The 13,710-nt window shown below is 33.8% G+C and overlaps 1 protein-coding gene across 8 annotated transcripts in view; it reads left to right on the top strand.

Annotated features, from left to right (window-relative positions):
• Positions 1-13,710, top strand: part of LOC108101969 (calcium-dependent secretion activator) — a 29,031-nt gene that overhangs the window by 522 nt on the left and 14,799 nt on the right. For 5 of the 8 annotated variants that reach the window (XM_017206554.2, XM_017206553.2, XM_017206559.2 and 2 more), the window contains 17 exons: positions 505-890; positions 2,643-2,763; positions 3,245-3,412; positions 4,497-4,672; positions 4,729-4,960; positions 5,018-5,268; positions 5,358-5,372; positions 6,192-6,422; positions 6,476-6,620; positions 6,679-6,785; positions 7,412-7,587; positions 7,650-7,856; positions 8,309-8,445; positions 8,652-8,839; positions 8,896-9,185; positions 9,396-9,508; positions 12,511-12,708. In XM_017206554.2, coding sequence (XP_017062043.1) covers positions 547-890; positions 2,643-2,763; positions 3,245-3,412; positions 4,497-4,672; positions 4,729-4,960; positions 5,018-5,268; positions 5,358-5,372; positions 6,192-6,422; positions 6,476-6,620; positions 6,679-6,785; positions 7,412-7,587; positions 7,650-7,856; positions 8,309-8,445; positions 8,652-8,839; positions 8,896-9,185; positions 9,396-9,508; positions 12,511-12,708 — 3,099 coding nt within the window. In that variant the 5' untranslated portion in view covers positions 505-546. The remainder of the gene's footprint in view (positions 1-504; positions 891-2,642; positions 2,764-3,244; positions 3,413-4,496; positions 4,673-4,728; positions 4,961-5,017; positions 5,269-5,357; positions 5,373-6,191; positions 6,423-6,475; positions 6,621-6,678; positions 6,786-7,411; positions 7,588-7,649; positions 7,857-8,308; positions 8,446-8,651; positions 8,840-8,895; positions 9,186-9,395; positions 9,509-12,510; positions 12,709-13,710) is intronic. The other 3 variants (XM_017206555.2, XM_017206556.2, XM_017206557.2) reach the window with 3 other exon arrangements.

The following is a 13,710-nucleotide window of genomic DNA, read 5'->3' as shown; positions in this document are numbered from 1 at the left end:
TTTATTATGCTAAGGTATTGTTTTCTTATCTAGTATCACTTAAATTTTTATAATTAATTTGCTTTAAGGGTTAAACAAAACAACCACAACATTTCTAAAAAAAAAAAAGGGGCAACAATCCAAAGTCAAACTTAAAGTGTTTTAATGGCGTTGTCTTTTTGGAAAAGTTCGAGTCTAATAACTTCAAAGCTAGGGGATAAGATTCCGAGGAGCCTCCGATCGTTTAAAAATGATTATGATCCGTGTGTTATTCCTGAAATTATGACCTTTTTAAACTGTTGTATTAGAGAAGAGTAGAGTATTATAATTTCAGTTAGAACTTTGCAACCCATCGGTCTGCATGCGCGGCCGATCATTCGTTTACCATACAATACATACAATATTATAATTTATTTAACTTCAAAATAGATTTTTGTTTTATTTGATAAGTATGTATTTTAAAAGCTGATATCTAAAATCACAATATGGTTGAGTCTTAACATGCGTATTTGGTTTTTATTGCAGTGTCAAAAACTTACAGAATCCTGATCCAGGTATTTTTACAACATGATTGATCCTAGTTCAAGTGAAGAGGAAGGCGAAGATGACCCAATCGCTAACTCATCTTCAAAAGGACGTCTTACACAACCGGCTAAAGGTGTAGGTGCTGCTTCTATACCTGGTGGTTCTTCAGGTTCCGGTATTGGAGCAAATATTCCTGTATCTGGCTCTAATGGTGACTTGGCCATAAATAACAGACAACTAAATACTAGTTCTGTCGGTTATCGAAATGAAACAGGAAACACAAACTTAACGGCAGGAGTTGGAGTTTCATCTACCAGAAATGAGCAATTACATGGTAGCAAAGTTGATGGAGGGAATCTTGAGGTGCCTAACAATGGTATTACTAGGTTTGTATTATATCTTTGACTTAAATATTTTAAAATAACAGTTATTATTTTGAGAGGGTGGTAAAAAATTGATTTATTTTTTACATAAAATTTTGAATTTTTAAAAAGTGTTAAGAACACATTTCTTTGAAATTAAATAAATAAAACTCTGATTTTGTTGGTAAGCACGAGCTCATGTACAATTTTTAGTTACGTACGTCAAAAGTGTCACTATGCAACTTAAACTTTAACTATTCTTAATCGGCTTGATTTTTGTAAAAAAAAATCTTGTCAACTACGCATGTTACTAGTTGCCTTTTTAGTTTCGCTCGTTAAATATAAAGTGCGGTTATCTTAGTAAAGGTTTTGGTTCTACATCCAGATGTGTGAGTGAGCTTTAAGTTTCTTGTCTTAAAAAATCGTCGCTCGATCCGGCAAGACAAGAAACTTAAAAAAATTTATTCATGCTCAGCATCACGACCTGAATCTAAATACGTATGTATGTATGTCTGTCCGTTTGTCTGTCTAACGGTTTCTATTTAAACTAGTCTCTCAGTTTTAAAGCTGTCTTGCTGAAACTTTGGCAAAAGTTGTGACCGACTATGTCGGATAAATAGAGAACGGATAAACGGATCGATTTGATTTCTTGCAGATGGCGTTTTCTAACTGCTATAGAATTTCGTATTAAATTTTATCAAAATCAGATAACTCTATCATATAGCTGCCATAGGAGAGATAACATATATATATATAAATAATGGAAAAAAATATAACGGCGTTGTTTTTAATCTCACGAGCACGATTTTTGTAACCTCAAGTTTTTATACCCTTGCAGAGCAAAAGGGTATTATAATTTCAGTCAGAAGTTTGCAACGCAGTGAAGGAGACACCTCAGACCCCATAAAGTATATATATTCTTGATCAGCATCACCATCTGAATCCAAATCCGTCTGTACGTCTGTCCGTCTGTCCGTCTGTCTGTCTGTCCGTCTGTCCTCCTGTCGGTTTCTATGTAAACTAGTCTCTCAGTTTTAAAGCTATCTGGCTGAAACTTTCCCAAAAGTTGTCTAGTTGTTGCACGCAGTATATAGGTCGGAACGAGCCGGATCGGCCGACTATATCGGATAGCTCCCATACGAGAGAATGAAATTAAAAATTCTTACTCCGTTGTTTTTGATCAGATCGACTTAATTCCTTCCAGATGGCGTTTTCTAACCACTATTGAATTTCGGATTAAATTTTATCAAAATCGGATAACTCTAGCATATAGCTGCCATAGGAGAGATCAGAAAATATATATAAAAATAATGGAAAAAAAATTATAACGTCGTTGTTTTTAATCCCGCGAGCATGATTTTTGGAACATCAGGTTTTTCTAATACTCTTAAATCGAGAAAAAAATTTCATAAAAATCGGAGTAATATATCATATAGCTGCCATAGGAAAGATCGAAAAATCTATATAGAAATAACGGAAATAAAATTATTACCTCGATGTTTTTCATCAGACAATCATGATTTTTGGAATATAGAGTTTTCTTATGAGTCTTGAGTTACAAATTAAATTTTATCAAACTCGGACGACTATATCATATAGCTGTCATATGAACAATATGGAAAATTAATAGAAAAATAGTCATAGATTAGATGCTGTTTAGCCTTTTTGTATTTTGTTAGACATATTTAATGACTGCAAGGGTATATAAGCTTCGGCTTGCCAAATCTAGCTTCCTTTCTTGTTTTTAACACTTTAACATTTTTTATTTTAATCTAGTGGTATTTCACAAGAAACTTTAAGTCAAAGTATCGGATCATCAAGAGCTAACTCACTGCCACGACCATTGTCACCATCACCATCAATAACGAGCGAAAAGCCTGAAACTGGAGATCCGCACGTAAGTAAAATAGGGGAAAATAATAATAAACTTTCTTTTCGGCAATGGGGAATTCCTTACACTCTTGCAGTAGGGTTGGAAACACATTGCTAATATCGATACAATTAAAAAAATTAAAAAAGTTAAAGTCCAAGAATGCAGTTTTACAACAACTGACAACAAAAATACTTTGATTATGGCTTAACTTCTTTTAAACCGAAAGTTTATACCAAAATATACATAAATTATAAAAAAATGATAATTTTTTTGTCTGTGTTTTTATATTATAAAAACAGGGAAAACAAAAAATGCGATTCTTTTATTGATTAGATTACAAAAACATTTTTAATAACGTAAAAACCTTACGTCATAAGTGGGCTAAAATTATATTATCTGAAAGGGGTTTAAAACATGAAAATCGTAAATAAAAAAAAATTAAAAGTACATAAAAATATAATCATAAATTATAAGCAAAAGGCATTAATATTTAATTATTTTATAGGACAAACATGAACGCGAAGAAGAAGAGCGCAAACGGCGGATACAGCTGTATGTATTTATATCGCGCTGTATTTCATACCCGTTTAACGCAAAACAGCCGACGGACATGACTAAGCGGCAAACAAAAATAACAAAACAACAATTAGAAATTATAACTCAGCGATTCCAGGTAAAAGGACATAAACTAAAACATCAAACAAATTAACCGTTTTACAACTTACCAAAAAAACATTTTCTTATTTAATGGAAATTAATGGATTGTTTCACTCAAAAGTCCTTAAAAGTACCCTTGCAGAGCAAAAGCGTATTATAATTTCACTCAGAAGTTTGCAACGCATTGAAGGAGACACATCAGACCCCATAAAGTATATGTATGTATTCTTGATCAGCATCACGATCCGAGTCGAAATACGTCTGTTCGTCTGTCCTCCTGTTTGTTTCTACGCAAATTAGTCTCTCAGTTTTAAAGCTATCTTGCTGAAATTTTACCAAAAGTTTTACTATCTTTCCTATGCATAAGATATGCCATAGCTATGGCAGCTATATGATAATGTTGTCGGATTTTAACGAAATTTTTTTCTCGAATCAAGGGTTTTTAAAAACTCCATATTTTGAAAATCGTGCTCGTAGGATTTAAAACAACGACGTTATAATTTTTTTTCCATTTATATATATATTTTTCGATGGCAGGTATATGATAGAGTTATCAGATTTTGATAAAATTCATCCCGAAATTTAATAGTAGTTAGATCACTTCATCTGGAAGAAATCAGTCGATCTGATCAAAAACAACGGCGTGAGAATTTTTAAGGCTATATTAGTTGTTCAGAGGAGGTTAAAAATTATAAGCCTATTTTATTGCTCGTTAAAATAATTATGTCATCTAGTGTATGTCTTAATCTACATCAAGTAACCTTGCAAATGCAGAACATATTTTCAGTTGTTACCCAAAATTTGTTTAGTTGAATATGTTCATCCGGACTGGCAGTCAGATAGTTGGATAGACGTACTGTATGCAAAGCCGTTCGAGGGGTTTTTAGATAAAAAGCTAGATAAAGCTAAATCCAGTTTCAGTTTTTAGGATTTTCAGGATTTTTAAATCCTTGGCAATGCCATAAAGTAAATGGCAGATGGTGTTTTCAAAAGACTTTTTAATTTCGAAAAAAATTTACAAATATCAGGATGATTTTATAATAAAGCCTCCATAATAGTATAAAGGTAAAGCTAATATTTATAACACATTTTTGTTTTAGGCGTTTCTTAAAGGTGAAACACAAATTATGGCTGATGAAGCATTTCAAAATGCTGTGCAGAGCTATCATGACGTGTTTCTTAAATCAGAGCGAGTTTTAAAAATGGTCCAATCTGGAGCATCCTCACAACATGATTTTCGTGAAGTTTTCCGCAATAATATAGAAAAACGCGTCAGGTATTATGATCAACATATATTAATACCGACACTTAAATAAATAAACTTATTTTTAGATCTTTACCAGAAATCGATGGGCTTAGTAAGGAAACCGTGTTAACTTCTTGGATGGCTAAATTCGATATCATATTAAAAGGGTCTGGAGAAGAGGATTCCAAGCGACCGTCTCGAATGCAGCAATCACTAAACAGCGAGCTAATTCTTTCTAAAGAGCAATTATATGATATGTTTCAACAAATATTATTAGTTAAAAAATTTGAGCACCAAATTTTGTATAACGCCTTGATGGTAAACATTAATTACTGTATTCATCTTCAAGTTTTAAGGATTTTTAATTAATTTAAGCTGGACTCCGCTGATGAGCAAGCAGCAGCCATAAGGCGAGAATTAGACGGAAGAATGCAACGCGTAGGAGAAATGGAAAAGAATCGCAAACTTATGCCTAAATTTGTACTCAAAGAAATGGAGTCTCTTTACGTTGAGGAGCTTAAGTCATCAATAAATCTTCTAATGGCAAATCTTGAATCTCTTCCAGTATCAAAAGGAAACATGGATAGTAAATATGGACTTCAAAAACTAAAACGTTATAATCACAGGTTAATATTGATTTTATTTATAAATTATTCAAAGTGTAATACATACATAATCTGATTCTTCTACTCTTGCTTCTGGTATTGTATTACAGTACACCGTCATTTTTGTAAGTTATTATAATAAATATATAAAGTACTATTATTTTTAATTATTTATTACTAAAAAACAGTGCCGATATCAGTTGTTTTTTTTTATATATTTATATATATTTTAGATGTTAGAAAAACGTAGATACAATAATTTTAAGGAGCTTTTCAACGGCTACAAAGTTTTCTTCTTTTTCGTAGTACAATTTTTACAAACAAATGTTCCCGCCATGATAGTATAGCTATTGATCGATTTTGTTTTACAACAATTGAAATACGAATTTAATTTAATAAAAAACCAGACAACTATATTATGTAACTGTTAATAAAAAGGGTCGGTGGAACAGCAGCTAGAGCGCTGGTCTCCGATCCGGAAGGTCCGGGTTCGAATCCCTATTTTTTTAAAAAGCATGTTTGTGTTAAAAAAAACAGCATTACATATGGAGTTAAGATCTTTCCAATACGAATACATGCAGTGGCGGATTTACCATATAGGCAACATAGGCAGCTGCCTAGGGCGGCAAATTTTTAGGGGCGGCAAATTTCGACTGTTAACACTACATAAAATACTACTTTTGAAAATTAGGCTGCAGTCTAGGGCGGCAAAATCAAAACTGCCTAGGGCGGCAAATTGTCTTAATCCGCCCCTGGCTACATAATAAAGTTGTCCGGTTTTTGTGACAGTTTAGTAGTAGTTCGTAGTTATGTAGTTTAGAAGCTGCTTAAAAACACAATTAACAAAAAAATCATGCTTGTAAAATTAAAAACATTTTTTATTTTATAAAAAATTCTTATTTTATATTATATAATTTTTTGTGATTTCCCTACAAAAAAAAAAAAAAATTGATACTGCGATCCCACGGATCATTGTCTAAGCTAGAAGGGGACTCGGAGGACAGCTCCACTCAACTGACAAAGTTAGATGTTGTACTTACGTTTCAATTGGAAGTGATTGTTATGGAGGTAAAAGGGCTCAAATCTCTAGCTCCAAATCGAATTGTTTACTGCACAATGGAAGTGGAAAATGGCGAAAAGCTTCAAACGGATCAGGCGGAGGCATCAAAACCAATGTGAGAGAGAATGCCATTAATGTTTAAATGTACATATGTTTTTTTTTAAATAGGTGGGACACACAAGGCGATTTTACAACCACTCATCCTTTACCCATTGTCAAGGTTAAACTATACACAGAGAATCCGGGAATGCTGGCGCTAGAAGATAAGGAGCTAGGCAAAGTAACGCTTAAACCTACTCCACTTTCTTCTAAAGTAAGCGGCTTAACATAAACTGTATCGTACTTTATTTATTTAATTTTTATTATTTCAGTCACCTGAGTGGCATAGAATGATAATTCCGAAAAACCTTCCAGACCAAGATATTCGTATTAAAATAGCTTGCCGACTTGATAAACCCTTAAATATGAAACATTGTGGGTAAGTATAATGCAATTGTTCTTTAAGCGGTAAGGCCACTCTAGAATTTTCGATAAAAATCTTTTTTGTTTTTAATGTCTCCCGAAACCTCAAAAATAATGGAACTGTTAAATATCTAAGTACTTTTTTTTTTTTAATTACGGTTTTTATTTATCAAATCTTCTCTCAACGAGACTAACGACAAGTATTCAAATCTTAGCCTAATACATATAATTAATGAATTAAAATTAAGGTTTTTGAAATATCGGCCCAGCCATTTTTGCTGGGTGGGGAGATCTCTACGCCGGAGTCGTGTGTAGCTAGTGTTCCAGGTTAAAGCCTATTTGGATGAGCCTGAATAGTTCTCAGTATCTTTGATTGAGTTCTCTGGATCACTTCTAGGTTACTAACGCATGCGTTCCCCCATAAGTTTTTTGATTCTTCACAAACTGTATTTTTTGAGGTGGCCGGACTCGTGGATCCTCAAACGTCATCGCAAAAACGCTGCACATTTTGAAAGTAATCACTTCAAAAAATGTTGTAACTGGCAAAATAACAAAACCTCATATTTATAATCTTAATTTTTTAAGAGTGACCTAATATTTAACCAATGTCGAATTTATGAATTTTTTTGTATAACCTTTTAGGCATCTTTATGCGATCGGGAAATCGGTCTGGAAAAAGTGGAAAAGACGCTATTTTGTCTTAGTTCAAGTATCCCAATACACATTTGCCATGTGTAGTTATAAGGAGAAAAAATCGGAACCGTCAGAGATGATGCAGCTTGATGGATACACTGTGGATTACATAGAAGCAGCTAGTGGTATATTGCTTATAATTCCATTGATAAGAATGATTTATTTTAACAAACACATTTATGTTTAGCGAATCTGATGTTTGGAATTGATTTAAACGGAGGCCGTTATTTTTTTAACGCAGTTCGCGAAGGTGATAGTATTTCCTTCGCTTGCGATGATGAGAACGAATGCAGTCTATGGGTCATGGCCATGTATAGGGCGACCGGACAGTCTCATAAACCAACTCCCCCAATTACGCAAGACAAAAATTCAGCGTTGTCGAAGATTCAAGGTGGTAGGTATTCTTAAATTAAAACACATTTTTCTTAGCTTTGTTTGTTGTCGGCAATTGTAAAAATCTTTAAATAATAATTGTTGGCATTTGCTCAATTTTATCCTGCGGATAACTAGCAGATCAGTAATTTGACCAAACCCGCTTCACTTAAGATAAGAACCTCAAAAAGGGAAAATCGTTTATGTAACTGTGATATAATTATAAAATATACTCTGATATTACCCTATATAACGTTTACTCCCATTCAATGGAAGAGTTCTAAGCTAAAAGCCAAAGTATTAAGCTAAATTAGCCAATCTTGTTTATATCAATATGTTGTCAATTTCGCTTATTTGATGTACTTTGGCTTTATAAAATAGTGCTGGTTGTCCGCAGTGGTATTGGAAGCCCAAAAGCAAAATATTTCTTTTATATCTATGGCTGAATAGCTAATTATAGAAATTTTTTTACAGATGCAGACAAAGCTCGGAAACATGGAATGGAGGATTTCATAAGCACCGACCCTTGTACTTTTGACCATGCTTCACTTTTTAAAACATTACAAAACCTAACCTTGGAGTACAGGCTCAATGATCCATACGCTTCTCTGGTAAGCCTTCAATAATGCCCTTAAAGTTCAGCCGCATCAGTACTTTTTGAAGTGAAACTTCTTTGGGCGCATAAGGGTAAAATTTTTACTTACACTTATCAAACTGCCCTCTTTTTTTGAATTTTTTGTTAATTTTATGTGTAAGCTAGGCGGCTAAACTTGGAATAACAAAATGTAATCTTAAGAGTTTTTTAATACGTTTTTAGGGCTGGTTTAGTCCCGGACAAGTCTTTGTGCTGGACGAGTACTGCGCACGTTACGGTGTAAGAGGATGTTACCGTCATCTATGTTATCTTTCTGATTTATTGGACCGTGCTGAAAAGCAACACATGATCGACCCTACTTTAATTCACTATTCATTTGCGTTTTGCGCCAGCCATGTTCACGGAAATAGGTACTTTATAATCAAACTTTTAAGCTTCTAGTAATTAATTTAACTTATGTTTACAGACCGGATGGAGTGGGTAGCATAACTCATGAAGAGAAAGAAAAATTTTCTGAAATAAAGGAACGTCTTCGTCAGTTGCTGGAATTTCAAATAACTAACTTTAGATACTGCTTTCCTTTTGGTCGTCCAGAAGGTGCACTTAAAGCAACATTATCTTTACTTGAAAGAGTTCTAATGAAAGACATTGTTACTCCGGTACCACCAGAAGAAGTTCGTCAAATGATCAAAAAAAGCTTAGAGACTGCAGCACTTGTAAATTACACTCGTCTCTCCAGTAAGGCTAAAATTGAAGGTAAGAAATAAATGTTGTTATCAGGTCGTTTATTATATTTATTTAGTATTTAGTTGTTACATAATTACAGACCAAAAGACCTTTAATAATTTTTTTTAGTTGAGACTGATTTGGTCCATGAACAATTGTGTTGAAGCGAATTAATTGTATTCGGCTCGCCGAAGCTAGCTTTCTTTTTCGTTAACTAATTTATCATTTAATTATCCACAGAAGATTTGCGAGGAGAAGTTATTGTTCCGGCTCCAAAAAAGTTAGAGGACTTAATACACTTAGCAGAACTTTGTGTTGATTTGTTGCAGCAAAATGAAGAACATTATGGAGAAGTAAGTTTTTACCATTTTTTTAAATCATTTGTTTGCATATGTTACTATTTGCACAAATTATTTTAAACTATTTTTTCTTATCTATATGTGTATATACTTTTATAAAAATAAATGTATTTAATGTAATGTATGTGGCTGTTAGCGACAAATAATTATCTGAACGCAATTCAACACTTCATTTTTTTTTTTGGGCCTTGGTTTTTTTTTCCCCCGATGTATTAAGATTAATTAAATAGATAAGTATAATATCACCTCGTAGTGTAAATGAATGTCGTCTATATATGTGTTATGTCTGTCTATTTTTTACGTATAACCGTAGAGATCTGGGAAACTATAAGAAGGTAAAAAAAAACACAATCGCGGTCCTTTTATAAAAAAGTTGCAAAAAATTCGATATAGTTTTAAGGCAGACATTGGTTAAAAAACGTCTTAATTTTGCGCCAACTGACACATAAGAAAAACCCAGGCTCGGCTAATAAAGTTATAGTACTCCTTTTATTGCTGCTTAGCATGACAATGATAAACACAAACTATATTTTCCACAAAAAAACAATTTGGTAAAAGTTTGTATAATATTTTATAAATATATATGTATATGTATTATAACATATATTCGCAAAAGTAAAAGTTAAGTTTTGTGTATCTAGGATCTTCTATTTTCGGATTATTTTATGATGGACACATGACTGACATTTTTTCAAGAAAACAAGTTAACATTTGGTTGATTTTATGCGTTCACCATGAATCTTATTGTGTATACTCGAAATACACCCAGAAACTGCGATATTCTGTGGTACCCAACGTTTTAATGACACAGCTTTTGAATAATTCTCGCCAAGTGGAGAATACACAGCAAGCATTGGTTTTAAAAATTGGATATCGGATAGTCGAGGCACCGAAAATACCCTCGCAGGGGATTTTAGTCAGAAGTTTGCAACGCAGAGAAAAAAACACCTGAGTCGCCCGACCCGGCCCGTTTCGACTAATTCGAAATACTGCGTGCAATAACAGCACATCTTTTGGTAAAGTTTCAGCAAGATACCTTTAAAACTGAGAGACTAGTTTACATATAAACAGACAGGAGGACAGACGCACTGACGTATTTCGATTCGTGATGTTGATCAAGAATATATATACTTTATGGGGTCTGAGGTATCTCTTCACTGTGTTGCAAACTTGTAGTGTAGTTATTACACGCAGTATATAAGGCGGAACGGACCAGTTCGGCCAACTATATCGGATAGCTCCGATAGGACAACAGAATGAAATGAAAAATTCTCACGCCGTTGATTTTGATCAGATCGACTTGATTTCTTCCAGATGGGGTTTTCTAACTTCTATTGAATTTCTTTCTAGCTTCCTTTCTTGTTAAAACATTGACTTTCACCAACGTCTGTTAATGCATTTAAATGCAAGTACGATTGCTGAAATGTCTTTAGAAACCTTACTAAGGAAAATCTATGTAAACTCTTAAATTTAGGACCGGTTGTAATTTCTGGCGAAGAGCTCACATCAAATATTAACTGAAACTTCCAAAATCTTAAAAAAGTCATTAGATAGTTTTTGGAGTGAGCAATATAACTGCTAAAAATCTTATTAAATAACATTTCTTTAAAATCATTTAATGATGATGAATTGCACACAAATTTGGTTTTTCGTGTATTATATGGTGTATGGAAATGAGAAAAGTTAAGTTTAAACTAGGTACCTAATATAAACAAGTTATATTTATTATACAGCTATTGGCGACAATTTTAAATCTCAAATCTCAGAAGCACTGCGGGAAGTAACCACTCGTAAAATGAATGGGTAAAAACTGTGTAGCGAACAGAGTGAGAAATCTTTAAAAGGGGTTCGACTTATTTGCGTAGAAATAGGCAGAAGAACTTAAATTTATACAATCAATTTGAGCAACCGACTAGGTGTTGTGTTATTATACTACCTTACTAAGTTTAAAGAAGCTGAAATTCTTATTTTTGTTTTTCTTCGTTTATTGAATCGTGTCCAAAATAAACCAGTGGCAAACTCGAAAAAGTTGTAAGTACAACAGGTCGAGGGCATGTAGTACTATGTATTCCTGATCTCGATAATCAACCGAGTTGAACGTTGTCTGCCAGTGTATCTGTCCGTTCGTGTGAAATTTGGAATCTCGGAATCAAAAAATGTTGAAAATGTAGATTTTTCACGCCCACAAATTGCAAATAATCAATATTTCTATACAGTATAGTGTAACAGTAATTTGGTTTGATAATTTGGATTTTAGCGACAAAAACGAAGTAAGATGTACACGGCCACTTTTACGCTCCCAAACTGCGAAAAGTTTTCCACACCTAGGTATATTCTAACCAGCCTCTGGTGGGCTTTTTTGCCGTTCTGTCAATATGTACGTGAAGATATTCACAAAAATTGTATGCAATTATAACATTTGCCCGTCTTGGACAACATTTTTTTTTAATTTAATGACGTTATGAAACGATAAGTTTAGATGTATTGTATTATAAGTTCCAATTTAAACAGAAAAAATATTAAAGCTTCGCCTTTCAAAACTCTTTTCGTTCTTGTTGAAAATTGCCGTTTACTTTTAAAACTGAGATGCCACTTGGTATATTTTTGCATAATGTAAATGAAAGATCAAAGTACCATTTCATATAGATTCCAGCTCTGTGTTATGCCGGATTAAGTTGTTATTAAACTTTTGAAATAGCTTATAATACATTGACCAGTGTTCATAAATGTGCCCAAGTAAAAATATGGAGTTTACAGAACTAAAACAGGAATCAGGATTATGCATTTTCAGTTGCCAAATTTCGTACCAGGTCCAAAGTAAAATAGTGCATTATACTTTATTTGTTAATTAAAGCCTGGTATTTTACTTTTTTTTTAAATACTCATCAAAAGTTACAGCACATTGTGATTTTGAGACTTTATACCTTTTTTACAAATAAGTACCGACACATGTTTGTAATTACACCTATTTAACACCCTATGCCCGATTTATTTAGCTGCTTAAAATGGATAAAGAAAAATTGCGTAACGAAGATGGTGCTGTAGCAGGAAGCCGCAATGAAAGCGATGTTGATTTTACCGCCAATGCTGGACTCATTAACACATCCGAACTGGCTAGTGCAGCATCAGCTGATGGATCCTCATTTCGTTACTGTATGCCGACACATGCAGTATATACCTCCCCAGTACCGACGGCATGTATCGATGATAAGCATAAGTTCAAACACAATAGCAATTATTTCACATTAGATATTGGGGTTAGATTGTTTTGCAGATTCTGTTAATGAAATAAGTGAGAACAAATTGGGGCCGTATTTTTTTATGCAAACCGCGAAATCTGGGATAAAGATACTACCTGCAATAGCTACAAGACCTACAAGTATGTATCAGGTTGAAGGCCCCATAAAGTGTATATATTCTTGATCAGGATCATTATCATTATAACCATACGTTCGTCCGTATGACTTTTGAGATCTCGGGAACTAAATAGGCAAGAATATTGGAATCGAAATTTATCATTTTTGCTATTCAGACGCAGCACAGGTTTGTTAAATTTTGTGGCGCCCACAGTTGCTGTGTTACAAAAGTGTTGATCTTTTATCTGGTTTCTGCTCACAAAAACTCAGCGAATGCCGTTTTTCCAAATTTGCCACGGCCGCTTACATACATAAACCTGAGACCTGAGACCTTCAGACTTGCTGTGTAAATGGAAGTCGAGATTTTCAAAAGTTTGCATGGTGTATCTGATAGTCATGGCTCTCGTTCTCTGTTGTTTTTTAAAGCATGATTTTATGTACATACAGTAGAATCCTGTTATAATGACTCCGCTTATAGTGTCCGTCCGATGGTTTGGTTGGCTCTTGATCGACTCTTGATATAGAATTAAGATTTCATGAAAATCTAACTACTATATCATGTTGCTTACACAGAAAAAAATCAACTAGTTATTAAAAAATCATGACCATGGTCTTTCCTAAGGCAACTAAGTTTATGATATAGTCGTCCGATGTTTATGATCATACTAGTGGAGTCTGCTCCAATGCCCGCCTCCCGAACATTGCCGAACGACTGATCTCAGAGAACTACGACGTTCAGTCGTGTGTTGATGAGCGACCGAAGAGGCCTATGTCGCCTTGTATAGCGCGTACTCTGCAAATAACGAAAAATACGGAAATGCTACTCACACAAATCTGATG

Source organism: Drosophila ficusphila, unplaced genomic scaffold (genome assembly GCF_018152265.1).
Source record: "Drosophila ficusphila isolate 14025-0441.05 unplaced genomic scaffold, ASM1815226v1 contig_220, whole genome shotgun sequence".
Classification (NCBI taxonomy): domain Eukaryota; kingdom Metazoa; phylum Arthropoda; class Insecta; order Diptera; family Drosophilidae; genus Drosophila; species Drosophila ficusphila.
The sequence above is the reverse complement of the archived record's forward strand: the minus strand, read 5'-3'. Positions and strand labels throughout refer to the sequence as shown.